We start from the raw sequence: 15,700 nt of genomic DNA on the forward strand, positions 1-15,700 counted from the left end.
CTCTGAACTATTTTGGGGGCTGCAGGATTTGGGCCTGCAGATGCCCCGTGTCAGCCATATGCGGCCAGCATATTTAAAATTTCCTCCTTCAATAAAACTCTTCAAAATTTATCTGGACTGGGTGTCTATACGTGAACTCGATGAAGTGAGGTACAGTGCCTTTCAGCATCTGGGGTGCAGTACTTTATAACAGACCGAGAAGGTTGGGGTGTGAACTATATGTCATTCTGCCTTTGGTGGCACAGAGCTCATAGGAGCCCATGCCTCGACCCAGGGACCGGGGTGCATTGGAGCCGGGGTGGGGGAGAGACAGATGGGAGCGAAACCCAGGAATGGGGAAGCCACACTCTTCCTGTCTTTTTAAAATTTCCCCTGGGCTCGGCAGGCAGGAGGAGGTTCTACTCGCACCTCTTTATGTATCCCCGCCCCTTCTGCTGCCGCTCGCCAACCCGCATAAAGGCAGGCTCTCCCAGAGAACCAATCAGGAGAGGTCTTAGGCGTGTGCTACAGTTCGGTGAACCAATAGGCGGGCGGCCGGAGCGGGGCTTGCCCGGGCATGTAGGAACTGCTGGCTTCCTGGAAGCCACGTGCTGGCGGGAGGAAAGCGCTCCGGCTTCAGGTGATCACAGGGACCCCTTCTAGGGACAGCGGGGTTGAGCATGCCGGCGCGGCCTGTCCCTGCCCGCGGGACCCCGCGCATGTGCCCACTCCCGGTCTGAGGCGGGGAACGCCTGGACCTAGGCGACCGGCTCTCCGGGCTCGCGGGCGTGTAGGCCGGGCCCGGGGCACCGCCTGTCCCGCGTCCCCTGCTCGGGGGTCTCGGGCCTGAGGGGACGGCGACGGGCGATTGGCTACGGGACTCGGCCTGGCGGGGCCCGGCCGCCGCGGCCAGTGGGCGGTTGGGCCTTCCCTGCGTCCCTCCTCGGAGGACGCCGGCTGCCGGCGGGGGTGGTGCCGGCCCTCCTCGGGCTTCCTTGTCCCGCGAGCTTTTCAGTAGTATAGGGGTGTTCTCCCGCCAGGTTTTCTCAGACTCGAGCGATCGTTCGTATCATGGCCCGGGGTGGGGGTGGGGCAGGGTCGCGCGCGCGTTAAAATAGCTTCTCCGGACCCCCTTCCGCAAAGGGACTGCTAAGAACACGCGGGGGTAGGTCTGGAAACGGGCGTTTGAAGCCGGCAGCTCCCTTGTTCTTGGAACGAACTGCTTTGGGGAACGCCCCCGACCTAGTTCCACTTTCGGTTTGATGAATAAACAAACACCCCCCCCTCGGCCGAGAGTGCGGGACCCTCGGCCCTCCCCTCCCCCACCGAGGTCGCGGCTCCAGCCTCGGAGGCCTGGTCGTCCCCGCAGCTGGGCCGGGGGCCAGCTAAGTGGGGTTCCCTGTTCGTGACGTGTCCGTGGGAGGAGGCTGGTTCCGGTCAGGCGTCCTTTTAAAACGGGGACGGCTTCTCCGGGAAGTGGGGGGCGGGGTGAGCAAGGAGACAGGTGAGTCAGGCCGGGCACTGCCTCGCCCAAGCCAGGCGTCACCAGGTGCTACTTTTACTTTCCCTGCCCTCCTCCCTCTCTCGATTGATTTTTAGACCGAGGAACATCTGTCTGTTCCCCTCTGTGCCCTGACCTGGGATCAAATCGGCAACCTCTGCGCTAAGGGGAGGACTCTAACCAACCGAGCTATCGGCCAGGGCCTCCCGTTTCTGTGACCTCTGCTGCTGTTGCTTGGCTTCACCATTTCTCCAAACGCCCTCCTGTAAAGCAGCGATGAGCCTGCCATCTTGTCCCCGACAGTCTCTAGAGATTTCCATGGTTTTGAACTCGGACGACCCTCCAGGAACACTCCTCTCTCGCTGTCTGCCCATCTCCTCACTTTAAGTCGCCTCTCCAGCCTCCTTCCCCTCCCACAGACGTGCTTTGCCTCCTAGACTTTGTGTCAGCGTTTTCTCTGTCTGGTGCCCTTCCTTTCCTGGCTCTTGGCAGGTCTTCCCTACCCAGGTGTTTGTGCTTGTTCCAGTACCTGCCCAGGTGAGTCAGGGACCTGTCCTGAGTCCATGGCTCCCATCCTCCAGGTTTCTCACCACCTTCCTCTCTCCACCAGATCAGGAGTATCCTGAGTTCGTGGCGTCTCCAGCCCTGTTGGCCCCTCAGGCTGGCTTTTGTCTCTTACTCACCTCTATGCCTCAATTTTCTTACCTGTAACGTAACATGAGGATAATAATACTGTGTTTGGGTTACTGGAAGATTAAAACAGGTCCTGGCCTGACCTGTGGTGGCGCAGTGGATAAAGCGTCGACCTGGAAATGCTGAGGTCGCCGGTTCGAAACCCTGGGCTTGCCTGGTCAAGGCACATATGGGAGTTGATGCTTCCAGCTCCTTCCCCTTCTTTCTCTCTGTCTCTCTCTCCTCTCTCTCTCTCTCTGTCTCTCACCCTCTCTCTCTCCTTTCTAAAAATGAATAAATAAAAAAAATGTATCTTTAAAAAACAAACAAACAAAAAAACAGGTCCTGGACTCCCGAGACACAGGCTCCATCCAGTTCAGTGGGAGGGAGGGAGGGAAGGCTGGCTTGGCCCGTCCTCACCCAACCCCTCCGCCCTGTGTGTTCTCTCCCCAGGGCGCTGCCCAGCTGGAAGATTACCTCCCAGGCCTCCCTTGCCGAAGCGTGTGAGCAGATTGGGATGGTACTTGGGGTAGCCCCTGAGGCTGCCCAGTGCCTGTTCCCTTGCTTAACCAGCCTGAATGCCAAGGATGTGCTTCGGAGAAAGCACAAACGGAAGAGCCGACAGCACCAGCGGTTCATGGCCCGGAAGGCCTTGCTGCAGGAGCAGAGGCTGCAGAGCACGCCCTCAGAGCTAGCATCTTCCCCACCGTGCATGCCATCAGAGGCACCGCAAGGCGCTGAGGCTCCCAGCCGGGGGAAGCAGCGTCCAAGGGCTGAATGCAGAGGTGCCCCATGCAGCAGAAAGCCCACCCCCAGGGAGTCCACTGGGCCCTTGCCCAGCAAGTACGTGGCTATTGACTGTGAGATGGTGGGCACAGGACCCCGAGGGAGGGTGAGTGAGCTGGCCCGCTGCTCTGTGGTGAGTTACCACGGTGACGTCCTCTATGACAAGTACGTTCGGCCTGAGATGCCCATCGTGGACTACCGCACTCGTTGGAGCGGCATCACTCAGCAGCACATGCGCAAGGCCATACCCTTCCAGGTGGCCCAGAAAGAGGTGAGCACAGGTGGGGACCTCTGTGGTTGGTGTGATGGGGCATGAGTCACCACATAGCCACTGGAAGCGAAAGACCTTGGGAAAGTTACTTCTCCAAACCATGGACTCCTTTACCATAGAAAGAGTGAGTTAAAATCCTGACCTACTTTCATATAAAGATGCTATGTGTTGGCCTTGGCCTGTGGTTCAGTGGATAGAGTGTTGGCTTGGCATGTGGACCTCCTGGGTTTGATTCCCAGTCAGGGCACACAGGAGAAGTGACCATCTGCTTCTCCCCTCCTACCTCTCTCCCTCTTTCCCTTCTCTCTCTTCTTGATTGTTTTGCGGGGGTTTTTTTTTGTTTGTTTTTTATACAGAGACAGAGAGAGAGTCAGAGAGAGGGATAGATAGAGACAGACAGACAGGAACAGAGAGAGATGAGAAACATCAATCATCAGTTTTTCATTTTGACACCTTAGTTGTTCATTGATTGCTTTCTCATATGTGCCTTGACTGCGGGCCTTCAGCAGACCGAGTAACCCCTTGCTCAAGCCAGCGACTTTGGGTCCAAGCTGGTGAGCTGTTTTTGCTCAAGCCAGATGAGCCCACACCCAAGCTGGCGACCTCGGGGTCTCGAACCTGAGTCCTCTGCATCCCAGTTCAGCGCTCTATCCACTGCGCCACCGCCTGGTCAGGCTGGTTTGATTGGTTTGAGTATGGCTCCAGCACTGAGGATAGCTCTGGAAATGCATCATCCTCAGGCGCTAAAAATAGCTCGGTACTTGAGCATTGCCCCTGATTAGGGCACATGTGGGAGTCTGCCTCATTATTTTCTCTCCTCTCACCTTAAAAAGAAGAAAAAAAAGATCACTGCTTATCATACATGACGATGTTTGTGAAAAGGCTGTGCCAACTGCAAGGTGTAAAATAGCTTATTTTTTGTTGTTGTTAAACAAGTATTATATCTCTGTATAAAAATATAAAGGCCACAGTGCTGTCACTTTTTTGGTACATTTCCTTATGTTAGATAATTAATTAGTGGTTGAGGAATCTCCAGATATGCTTGAGCATAAGAAACACTTCAAGCTTTATTAATCTTAGATCCTTGTCCTCAGATCCTTTCATGGCAAATCGTCACACTGTGCACGCTTGCATAGTAAAAACCTCAGAGCTTATGGGGAAAATGCGGTTTGGGACACAACACTTAAAAAATGCCATAGTGACACCGTAAAAATAAAAAAGATGGCAATCTAATAATGATGGTAGCAGTTTTGCATGTTAAATGGTTAAGAAATGTATAAATACACTAATAAGGATGGCGCTTTACCTTGGAAAAGACTTGAAGTTTCCTTGATGTTAGAAGGGTTACAGCTTGTGGTACAATGAAGTGTGGTCCAAGAAGTTACCTGAAATCAGATGGAAAGTGGGGCCACCAGGTGAGGGAGGCTATGGCTCCTCCCGGGTGGACAGGGCTTTCTGGTGGGTGTTGAAGGGTGTGCATTTTGTGAGTTCCTGTGTGGCTCAGTTCATGGGGATATGGCTTTCTGCATTCACTTAGTGTTTCTCAAGGGCAAGGTCATGCATTACCCTCGAATGATGTTCGCAAACTATATGTTGATCATGTTGAAACATTTTGCTTTTTTTTTTTTTTTTCTCTGAAGTGAGAAGTGGGGAGACGGAGACAGACTCCCGCATCCACCCGACCAGGATCCACCCAGCATGCCCACCAGGGGGCGATGCTCCGTTGCAATCAGAGCCATTCTAGCACTTGAGGTGGAGGCCATGGAGCCATCCTCAGCTCCTAGGCCAATTTTGCTCCGATGGAGCCTTGGCTGCAGGAGTGGGAGAGAGAGACAGAGAAAGGAGAGGGGGAAGGGTGGTAAAACAGATGGGCACTTCTCCTGTGTGCCCTGGCCGGGAATCGAACGCAGGACATCTGCACACTGGGCCGATGCTCTACCACTGAGCCAACCGGCCAGGGCCTTGCATATTTTTAAAAAGCAAACTTAACTTGAAGGAACCGCTGAGCTAAAGCTAGCCCCATTTTGCATTTTTTAAAAATCATTATACCAACCCGACCAGTGGTGATACAGTGGATAGAGAGAGCATTGACCTGGGATACTGATTGACAGCCCCCCGTTCAAAACCTCAAGGTTGCCGGCTAGAGCCTGGGCTTGTTGGCTTGAGTGTGGGCTCACCAGCTTTAGCATAGGGCCATCGGCTTGAGTGGGATCATCGACATGAACCCAAGGTCACTCACTGGCTTGAAGTCCAAGGTTGCTGGCAAGAGGTCATTGTTTGGGCTTGAGCCCCCCACTCTCCATCCAAGCACATATGAGAAGTAATCAATAAACAACTAAAATGAAACAACTACTAATTGATACTTTTCATCCCCCCCCCAACCTCTCCCTACCTGTCTTTCTTTCCCTTAAAAAAAAGGCAGCCTAATCAGGCGGTGGCACAGTGGATAGAGCATTGGACTAGGATGTGGAGGACCCAGGTTCAAGACCCCAAGGTCACCATCTTGAGCGCGGACTCATCTGGTTTGAACAAAGCTCACCAGCTTGGACCCAAGGTCGCTGGCTCGAGCAAGGGGTTACTTGGTCTGCTGAAGGCCCGCGGTCAAGGCACATATGAGAAAGCAATCAGTGAACAGCTAAGGTGTCGCAATGAAAAACTGATGATTGATGCTTCTCATCTCTCTCCGTTCCTGTCTGTCTGTCCTTATCTATCCCTCTCTCTGACTCTCTGTCTCTGTTAAAAAAAAAAAAAGCATAGCAGAACTAATATATGTTTCTGGGCTGTTCTTGAGGTTAGGTATATTTGGTAAATACTGGTATACAGCATCTTGTGTCCTCCTTTCACACAGTATACAGCCTAAGCATTTCTTTCAAAAGATTTGAAACTGACGTATCAAGCAGACTGATTAGAACAGAAGCCACAGGAAGGGAGGCCTGCAGTGAGCCCTCAGCTCCCTGCTGGACTCAGCCTGGTTGGTGGTGCTCCCATGAACAGCACTTCTTTTTTCTAATCACACTGAGCCATTGTGGCGCATGCATGCTTGACCTCTTCCCACTGAATGGCTGGTGGATGTGACTGGAGTGGTGGCATGTCCCTACCGCTGAAGTCTAAATGCACCTTACCTGTTTTGAAAGCTGGGATTTGCAGCGATAGACCATATGTTACTAGCAGAGGCAGGCTGTGGGAGCCTGCAGCTGGTGATTAGGAGAGCCAAGCCCAGCACAGGGCTGGGAGGCTTGTAGGCCTGGGGTCCGGAGCGTAGCCCCTCGAGCCTGAGGAGAGTAGAAAGCAGGGTCAAGATGCACGTCGTGCAGAGGGGCACAGGGACAGAATTGTGAAGATAGGGACTGTGTAGGGTACCGTGTAGACTGTAGAGTGTCTCTGGTGCCGTGCACAGCTCTGGACTTCGCCCAGTGATCTCCTGGGTGCCAACTTTTCATTGCGCATCACCAGTCAAGTCAAACATGGTCCCTACATGTTTGCAGTGAGCTTATGTGGGGTGGGGGCTGCAGACCATGCCAGAGCTATATGTGTACTTAGTGTGATGAATCCCCACAGGAGAGTACGGGGCGTAATATTGACAGGGAGTGGCCTGGGGTGGCCTGCTGATGTGAGCTGCGACCGGCTGAGGCAGCAGTAGGGAGAAAGAGCTGGTGGGGCGAAGGGCTGAGGTGAGCCTGTGCAGCAAGAGGGAGACGGCTTGCACTGAGTTACTGACAGATTTTTCCATTCACGACTGACTCAAGCTCACAACCACCCATGGGATGATGGTGGCAGCATCCTCATTTTACAGGTTCAGAGAGCTTAAGTTGCACCTCTTTTTTTTGAGAGAGAGATGAGAATAGCAACTCATAGTTGTGTTCATCGGGTGCTTCTCTGACATGCCTTGATGGAGGGGGGCTCCAGCTGAGCCAGTGACCCTTGCTCAAGCCAGTGACCATGGGTCATCAATGTTTCCACATTCAAGCTGGCGACCCCGCACTCAAGCCAACGACCTCAGGGTTTTGAACCTGGGTCCTCAATATCCCACGTCGATGATCTATCCACTGTGCCACCACCAGTCAGGCATCCCTTAAGGCAGTGGTCCCCAACCTTTTTGGGGCCACGGACTGGTTTAATGTCAGAAAATATTTTCACCGACCAGCCTTTAGCGTGGGACGAATAAATGCACAAAATAAAATTACGCGACCGGCGTAAAAACTGGTATTTTTATTTTTATTTATTTTTTTTTTATTTTTTTTTTATTTTTTTTCATTTTTTCTGAAGCTGGAAACGGGGAGAGACAGACAGACTCCCGCATGCGCCCAACCGGGATCCACCTGGCACGCCCACCATGGGGCAACGCTCTGCCCACCAGGGGGCGATAATCTGCCCATCCTGGGCGTCGCCATGCTGCGACCAGAGCCACTCTAGCGCCTGGGGCAGAGGCCACAGAGCCATCCCCAGCGCCCGGGCCATCTTTGCTCCAATGGAGCCTTGGCTGCGGGAGGGGAAGAGAGAGACAGAGAGGAAAGCGCGGCGGAGGGGTGGAGAAGCAAATGGGCGCCTCTCCTGTGTGCCCTGGCCAGGAATCGAACCCGGGTCCTCCGCACGCTAGGCCGACGCTCTACCGCTGAGCCAACCGGCCAGGGCCAACTGGTATTTTTAAATATAATTGTCGAACTTACGAGACAAGCGTCAAGAGTGAGTTTTAGACGGATGTAACAGGGAATCTGGTCATTTAAAAAAAATAAAACATATTTCAGACTTAAATATAAATAAAGTGGAAATAATGTAAGTTATTTATTCTTTCTCTGTGGACCAGTACCAAATGGTCCACGGACCGGTACTGGTCCGCGGCCCGGGGGTTGGGGACCACTGCCTTAAGGGTAAGTAGAAGGGTCTGGACTCGGACTCAGGCAGGGTGGTGGAGTCACAGTCGCCCCTCTCCATGCTGCCACCCTCTTGAGGGATCTGTTCACCCACTGGTGTTCAGCCTACCACAGTGGGCCCTTCCTGACTCCTGTTTCCACCCACAGATCCTCAAGCTCCTGAAGGGCAAGGTGGTGGTAGGGCACGCCCTGCACAATGACTTCAAAGCCCTCAAGTATATCCACCCGCGGAGCCAGACCCGGGACACTACTTGTGTCCCCAACCTCCTCAGCCAGCCCAGCCTCCACACCCGGACCCGAGTCTCTCTCAAGGACCTGGCCCTGCAGCTGCTGCACAAGAAGATCCAGGTACGTGGTAGGGGTGTGAGAAGGCCCGGCCTCTGTGCCAGGTGGGCCACGGCCAGGGCGTTGGGGCTGTGCCTCTGGCTCCTTGTCATTCCTCCGAGAACCTGGATAAAGCACGGGTCTCCTACACACGCATGCAGCCCTAGGTGTTCATCTGCAGCGGACACGCTCTCCGTCAGGATACACATTCTCCCAGCTGCCCTCCCAGGTCTGCACCCGCTACTGCAGGCTCTGCCTGCTCCTGCAAGCAGAGATGGAGCCTTTGGTCAGGGCAGCTGGTACCCCCTGCTCCTACTGTATCCCCTTTCATTACTCCATCGCTCTGGAAGCCTTTGAAGACGGTGGGTCTGGTCTTGTTTGGTATGTGAGGAGACAGGCCAGAGATCTGGAAGGCTTGTGCTCTGGCTGAGGTTCCAGCACCTTTGTCTGGAAACCTGTGCCCTTCTCACTGTACCAGGCTGGACACCCCCACTCTGACCACACATGGTCTTGGGCCTGTACACAGAGCCCAGTGTGGCAGGCCTGTCTCCAGGACTGTGGGCAGTGACATGTCGGCTCTCGTCCCCAGGTGGGCCAGCACGGGCACTCATCAGTGGAAGACGCCACGACAGCCATGGAGCTGTACCGGCTGGTGGAGGTGCGGTGGGAACAGCAGGAGGCCAGTCGCACCTGGGCCCACACCGAGGACAAGGAGCCTGACAGCAGCACGGACATGGAGCAGTACATGGAAGACCAGTACTGGCCTGAGGACCTGGGCCAGGGCCCCAGCTTGGGGAAAGGGGAGACTCAGAACCAAAGGGTGTGAGGGACGAGAGGCTTGTGGGTGGCCTTCAGTGTGGAGAGTGGGGCCAGGAGAGCCCTGGGCCCTTCACCTGGGGTGGGCAGGACATGGCCAGCTTTCCCTAGGTCCATGGAGTTGGCATCACCTGTCCTGACTCCCTGTGCCCACAGCACAGCCCTCTTTCCAGAGCTGTGGTCGGCCCTCCTACCCTCAGGGTTTTGCTAACTGCACTTTATAGACACCATGAAAGTGTCAGGCGGACTAGCTACTAGAGCCCCCCAGGAGTAGGGTCTGCACCAATGGGCTATCCCAGGCTGTCAGCCCCGCCCCGTGCTGTGCTAGCTTAGGGAGATGGCTCCCTGGGAGGGTGGGGTGGGTGTCATCCCAGCATCTCCCTCCACTCTTCCTCCAGAGTCATTGTCAGGTTCAGGGCAAATGTGCCCTGAAGTTGAGAGTTCAGGCCACTCTGGAGACGTGTCTTCCCTTTCTCTCGAATGGAACTTGCTGCAGCCATCAGAGGAACTGCAGCCCCGCTCCGATGGGAGAGCAGAGCCCACAGGGAACTGCACGCAAGGAACCTTAATAAGAGCAAGGCCGCCAGGGAGCAGAGTGGGTGTGTCTGCCAGGTGGAGCCACTGGCAGCTGAGCCATGTGCCCACCCTTGGCAGGTGCCCCTTCTGACACATTGATAACCACTGGTGGCTGGGTTTTCTCCCCATTTCTGTGTTGTCTGTCAGAATTTCATCCCCACCCCTTTCCATATTTCCTATGGGGAAATTTGGGGGTATTGGGGTAACCAAATACTCGGGTCATATAGACCTTTGCACCCCATCATTGCTTGTCGTTGTCACTTAATAGCTTTGAGACCTTAGGCAACTATGTGACTTCACTCTTGAGCCTGTTTCCTCATCTGTAAAATGGGGACCTACCTCATAGGGTTGTTCGAGCAAATGCGAGCGCTCAGCACAGCTCCCAGCATATGGGGAGCCCTGGTCCGTGTGAGATGCTGTTTTTCTTGAAGGACTAGTTCCAGCCTCTTCAGGGTGAGACCTGGACACACCCCACACTGAGGGACTTTGGCCCAGACAGAACTGTCCTTGCTTGGCTGTTCCAGCCGGCAGGGCACAGGCCCATAGTGAGGACACTGCACAGAGGCTCAGGGTTTTCCCTGCTCTCCACAGCTGGGGATCTGTGTGACTGTGTGACTTTGTCCCTCTGCTGTATGCCAGAGCAGACAGTGGTTTTTCATGTTGGTCTGAGCAGAGCAGCAGGGCCAGGGGGGAAGACACTACTGAGAACTCGGGGTGGGGCCACCAATCAGTCACCAACTCCGTCCCCATCTGCAGAGCAGGGACCTGGCTGAGTCATTGACCACTGCTGGCCTGGTTCTACGTCTTGGTTCTAGATTCCTTAAAAGTCTGTAGCTGACGTCAGATTCATAGCTGGGCAGGAGCTTCTTTTCTTTTGTCTGTGGGTGGAAGAAAGAGGAATTTGTTCCTGGTGTTCTAGAAATGGACGGGGTTCTAAGTCAGCATTGTTGTAAAACCGTTCTGGAATAAAAGGCATTTGGAAAAGTGGGTGAAGTGGCTATTTTGTGAATCCTCAAGTTGGGGGAGGTTTGGTGGAAGGATCAGGGGTGTGGGGATGCCAGGTCTCACTGGGTACTGAGGTGGGTGGCTTTCTAGATGATGCTTTGGGAGGTGGCCAGAAAATGTTAGAGCTTCAGAATTGATATAGTAGACATATTTTAAACTTTGTATGACTGTCCTGTTGCAGAGCATAAGTTTATTTAACTTGTTTCTCCCTAAAGTTGTATACTTAGTTTTATTTAGTTTTAATTGTAAAATACACAACATAAAATTTATCATCTTAACCATTTTTTTTTAATTTTATTTTGAGGTGAGAAGGATCAACTCACTGTTCCACTTTTTTTTTTTTTTTTTTCACTGTTCCACTTAGTTTTGTGCAGCCACTGATTGCTTCTCATGTGCCCTGACTGGGGCTCGAACCAATGACCTCAGGGTGGAACCAACGACCTTGTCACTTTGTGAGGATACTCTATTTACTGTGCTACCAGGCAGGGTGTGTCTTACCATTTTTTTTTTTTTAATTTAGTGATTTTAGAAAGAGACAGAATCTGTTCCTATATATGTTCTGACCAGGGATCAAACCCACAACTTGTGTGTATCAGGACGATGCTTTAACCCAGTGGTCCCCAACCCCTGGGCCGCAGACCGCTACTGGTCCGTGGGCCATTTGGCACCGGTCCGCAGAGAAAGAATAAATAACTTATATTATTTCTGTTTTATTTATATATTTAAGTCTGAGCGATGTTTTATTTTTTAAAAAATGACCAGATTCCCTCTGTTACATCCGTCTAAGACTCACTTTTGACGCGTGTCTCGGTCACGTGATACGTCCTACCCTAAAGGCCAGTCCGTGAAAATATTTTCTGACATTAAACTGGTCTGTGGCCCAAAAAAGGTTGGGGACCACTGCTCTAACCAACAGAGCTATCTGGCTAGAGCTCATCTTTATTTATTTATTTATTTATTTATTTATTTATTTTTCTGAATTTGGAAACGGGAAGGCAGTCAGACAGACTCCCGCACACGCCCGACCAGGATCCACCCAGCATGCCCACCAGGGGGCGATGCTCTGCCCATCTGGGGTGTTGCTCTGTTGCAATCAGAGCCATTCTAACGCCTGAGGCAGAGGCCATGGAGCCATCCTCAGCGCCTGGGCCAACTTTGCTCCAATGGAGCCTTGGCTGCGGGAGGGGAAGAGAGAGACAGAGAGGAAGGAGAGGGGGAGGGGTGGAGAAGCAGATGGGCGCTTCTGTGTGCCCTGGCCAGGAATCAAACCCAGGATATCCATATGCTAGGCTGATGCTCTATCCACTGAGCCACCAGCCAGGGCCAGGACCCTGCTTTCAATTCTTTTGGTTAACTCCCTCCTTATCCAAGGTTTCATTTCAGTCAACTACAGTCTGAAAATATTACATATAAAATTCCAGAAATAATTTATAAATTTTAAATTGCCTGCCATTCTAAATAGTGTGATGAAACTGCACACTGCCCTGTTCCATTCCACCCAGGATGTGAATCATGCCTTTGTCCAGTGTCTCCGCCCTGTTAACACTTCCTACCATTAGTCATATAGTAGCTGCAGTTACTAGATCAGCTGTCTCCGTATCAGTGCTCGTGATCAGTAACCCTTGTGTTAGTTACAGTACAAGAGCGGTGATGCTGGCAATTCCGATATGCCAACGAGAAGCCAGAAAGTGCTTCCTTAAAGTGAAAAGCTCAGAGTTCTCAACTTAATGAGGAAAGAAAAAAATGGTATACTATGGTAAGAACAAATCCTCCATCCATGAAATTGTGAAGAAAAAAGAATGTAATTTTGCTGTTGCACCTCAAACTGCTGAAGTTACAGCCACAGTGTGTGATGAGTGCTAGTTATTACATTTGTGGATGGAAGACACGATTAGAAAATGTTTGACTCGATGGCAACATGTTAGCCAGAAAGCTCGGAGACTGTACGACATTTCCAATGAGGGACACCACGCCTTCACTGCATGTGAGGGATGGTTACAAAGACTCAGGAACAGGCTTGCACTGAAAAATACATAAATTCCTGGAGAAGCTGTGTCTGCCCATGAAGAACCTGCTGCCAGTTTTCTGGCAGAATTGAAGAGGAGATCAGGACTGGTACTATCCTTGATTTTGGGCTTCCACTTGGGGTCTTAGAGTGTATCCCCCAGGATAAAGGGGACTACTGTATACCGAGAAGGGGAATTACTATATCATGGTAACTGTTTAGTTTTTTAAGGAACTTTTCCCATAGTGGCTACACCATTTTACATTCCCACCAACATTCCACAAGTGTTCCGATTTCCCTTTCTCCTTCCTTCCCCCTCCCCTACTCTACCCTACCCTACCCCACGGTGAAAGGAAGGGAGATAGTGAGGCAGACTCCCGCATGCGCACTGTACACTGACGGATCCAGCTGGCAACCCCATCTGGGGAATATACTCGAGTACTGAGCTGTTTTTAGTACCTAAGGCCGATGCACTCACACCAGCCAAACTATCTTCAGTGTCTGGGGCCATGCACAAACCAATCATCCCACTGGCTGAGGGAGGGGAGGGAAGCAGATGGTCCCTTCTGTGTGCCCTGACCGGGAACAGAACCCAGATGTCCATACACTAGGCCAACACTACCCACTGAGCTACTGGCCAGGTCCCTGTTTTTTTGTTTGTTTTTTTACAAAGAGAGAGGGATAGACAGGGACAGACAGACAGGAACGGAGAGAGATGAGAAGCATCAATCATCAGTTTTTCGCTGTGACACCTTAGTTGTTCATTGACTGCTTTCTCATATGTGCCTTGACCGTGGGCCTTCAGCAGATCAAGTAACCCTTGCTCGAGCCAGCGACCTTGGGTCCAAGCTGGTAAGCTTTTTGCTCAAACCAGATGAGCCTGCACTCAAGCTGGCGATCTCAGGGTCTCGAACCTGGGTCCTCTGCATCCCAGTCCGACACTCTATCCACTGCGCCACCGCCTGGTCAGGCAGGTCCCTGATTTCTTCACATCCTCACCAACACTTATTTTCTGGGGTGGTGGTTGTCTGACCTACCATTCTGAGTCATCCACTTGGCCTGTGCCCAGAGCTGGGTGTTCAGATAAGGCCATACAGTGGCAGCCCTCATATCGGCTATCATCACAAGAGGTAAGCCAGCTGTGCCTCCTCGTAAGGCAGGGGGTTTGCTCTGAGTGACTCACCAGCTGTCACCTGACCCAATGAGATTCGCGGGCGTGGTCTGCCCAGGGATGACACCAGTTAAATCCCTACCTGGGAAGTGGGGTAGGGATTCTCCCCTAGACTCTTGCTCACCAGTGCCAGAGTCCAACCTCAGAGCACACAATGCATTTGACAAAGCTCAGCATGACTCAGGCCGGCTGGCAGGTGCTGGCGTCCTGCTGCAAACCAAACAGGTCGGAGGGGGAGACTAAGTGAACGAGTAAAATACACAATCTTCCAAGTGGTACTGATTCCTACAGAAGAATTCTGGGAAGGGGAGAGAAGGGGCAGTTTTAATAGAGGCAGGAAAGGCCTCGGTAGGAGACCAAAGGGAGAGGGAGCAAACTGGACGGATAACCTGGATGAGGGCTTCCCACACAGGACAGCCGATGCCCCTGCCGGCCGGCCGGAGCAGGAGAAGCCAATGCGGTAGAAGGAGGTGAGAAGGGAGGACGATGAGTGTGAGAGAGGGCCTGACCTTTGTCACTCCCACCGCCTCTCTTTTCCACCTGAAGGCAGAGACCTGACTGACCCACCTCGCTCTGGGGCCCAGCGCCCCACAGATGCGAATGAAGGAATGACACTGTCATGCTGAAGAAGGCAGAGAGGACCTGTGATGGTTTGGGAGGAGTCATCATGTGACTACACTAAGGCCTGGAATTCAGGTTTAAACCTAAAAGAGGCAGTCAGTAGGATAATGGCCCACAGTGAGCCTGGGAAGGTCTGTGGGCCAGATGAAGAGAGGGTCTTGGGAACTGCACAGGAAGTAAGATTTTATTTATTTATTTTTTAAAAATGGGAAATGACTAGGTTCTTGAGCAAAGAGCTGTGACAAGCAGTGCAAAAGATTAGCTTTTGGACCTAATCTATGGTGACACAGTGGAGAGAGCATCAACTGGAATGCTGAGGTTGCCAGTTCAAAACCCGGGGTCACCAGCTTAAGAACAGAGTCTCTGGGTCCAATCCCCAGTAAAGGCATGTACGAGAAGCTATCAATGCACAACTAAGTGGAGCCATGAGTTGATACTTCCCTCTCTCTCTCTCTCTCAAAAAAAAAAAAAAAAGGATTAGGTTTTGGGAAAAGTAATCTGTTAGGATTTGAAGGTCAGTTTCTAGCAGAGCATGAAGAGGGAGATGAGAAGACAGAGAGCCGACCGGACAGGTGAGGGACAGGGTGGGTGCACAGACTGAGCACAGGCGAGAAGCAGGGCAGATTAAAGATGTGGATTTGGAACCCACCTCAAGCAGGCCCAGGACCCGTGGGGACAAAAACTGGAGGGGGGGTAGGTTCTGTCTGTGACTGAGGGGTGGGAGAGGGGTGACCTGCAGTGGAGTGCTGATATGTGCAGATCAGCAGGGCAGGGGTGGGGTCCTGAGGCTGGTAGAAACAGGAACCACCTGGAGCTTTAGGGGATTACCTAAATCAATGCACGTTCACATAAGCAACAGGAATTTCACTTCTCTCCCCCTGCATCAGGGTAACAATTGTTGATGCATTTGAAAAACAAAAAGTCCCCAAAGAGTCTGAATTCGAGTAAAATCTGCTCATTCAGGATGGGAACCAAAAGTAATCTCTGACACATCAAATTCGAACCAAATGAAACAAACTGGAACAAGCCATATCATTCAGACATAGGTGAATATCCAGTTTTACTGTCTGTGAAAGTCATACATCTCTTGGTGAAAATACAA

General features: G+C 52.2%; 1 protein-coding gene across 4 annotated transcripts; it reads left to right on the forward strand.

Annotated features, from left to right (window-relative positions):
• The first annotated feature begins 484 nt into the window (after positions 1 to 484).
• Positions 485 to 10,785, forward strand: AEN (apoptosis enhancing nuclease). 4 transcript variants are annotated; one of them, XR_010726569.1, is made up of 5 exons: positions 485 to 619; positions 2,606 to 3,209; positions 8,228 to 8,428; positions 8,994 to 9,832; positions 9,875 to 10,785. XR_010726569.1 is itself a non-coding variant. In XM_066239123.1 (4 exons), the coding sequence occupies exons 2-4, from the start codon at positions 2,670 to 2,672 to the stop codon at positions 9,228 to 9,230; spliced, it is 978 nt and encodes a 325-aa protein (XP_066095220.1). In that variant the 5' UTR covers positions 485 to 619; positions 2,606 to 2,669; the 3' UTR covers positions 9,231 to 10,785. The 4 variants fall into 4 exon arrangements, 3 of the variants coding, with proteins under 3 accessions (XP_066095220.1, XP_066095222.1, XP_066095221.1); XM_066239123.1 differs by having other exon boundaries at positions 8,994 to 10,785; XM_066239125.1 differs by lacking the exon at positions 485 to 619 and adding an exon at positions 718 to 1,483 and having other exon boundaries at positions 8,994 to 10,785.
• The last annotated feature ends 4,915 nt before the right edge of the window (positions 10,786 to 15,700 follow it).

This window comes from Saccopteryx bilineata, chromosome 7 (genome assembly GCF_036850765.1).
Source record: "Saccopteryx bilineata isolate mSacBil1 chromosome 7, mSacBil1_pri_phased_curated, whole genome shotgun sequence".
NCBI classification, from domain to species: domain Eukaryota; kingdom Metazoa; phylum Chordata; class Mammalia; order Chiroptera; family Emballonuridae; genus Saccopteryx; species Saccopteryx bilineata.

Excerpts from the sequence above, each read along its gene's own strand:
- AEN (XM_066239123.1), top strand. The coding sequence starts at position 2,670 with ATGGTACTTGGGGTAGCCCCTGAGGCTGCCCAGTGCCTGTTCCCTTGC. Across the intron at positions 3,210-8,227 it reads TCCAGGTGGCCCAGAAAGAG|ATCCTCAAGCTCCTGAAGGG; the intron begins GTGAGCACAGGT and ends TTCCACCCACAG. Across the intron at positions 8,429-8,993 it reads TGCTGCACAAGAAGATCCAG|GTGGGCCAGCACGGGCACTC; the intron begins GTACGTGGTAGG and ends TCTCGTCCCCAG.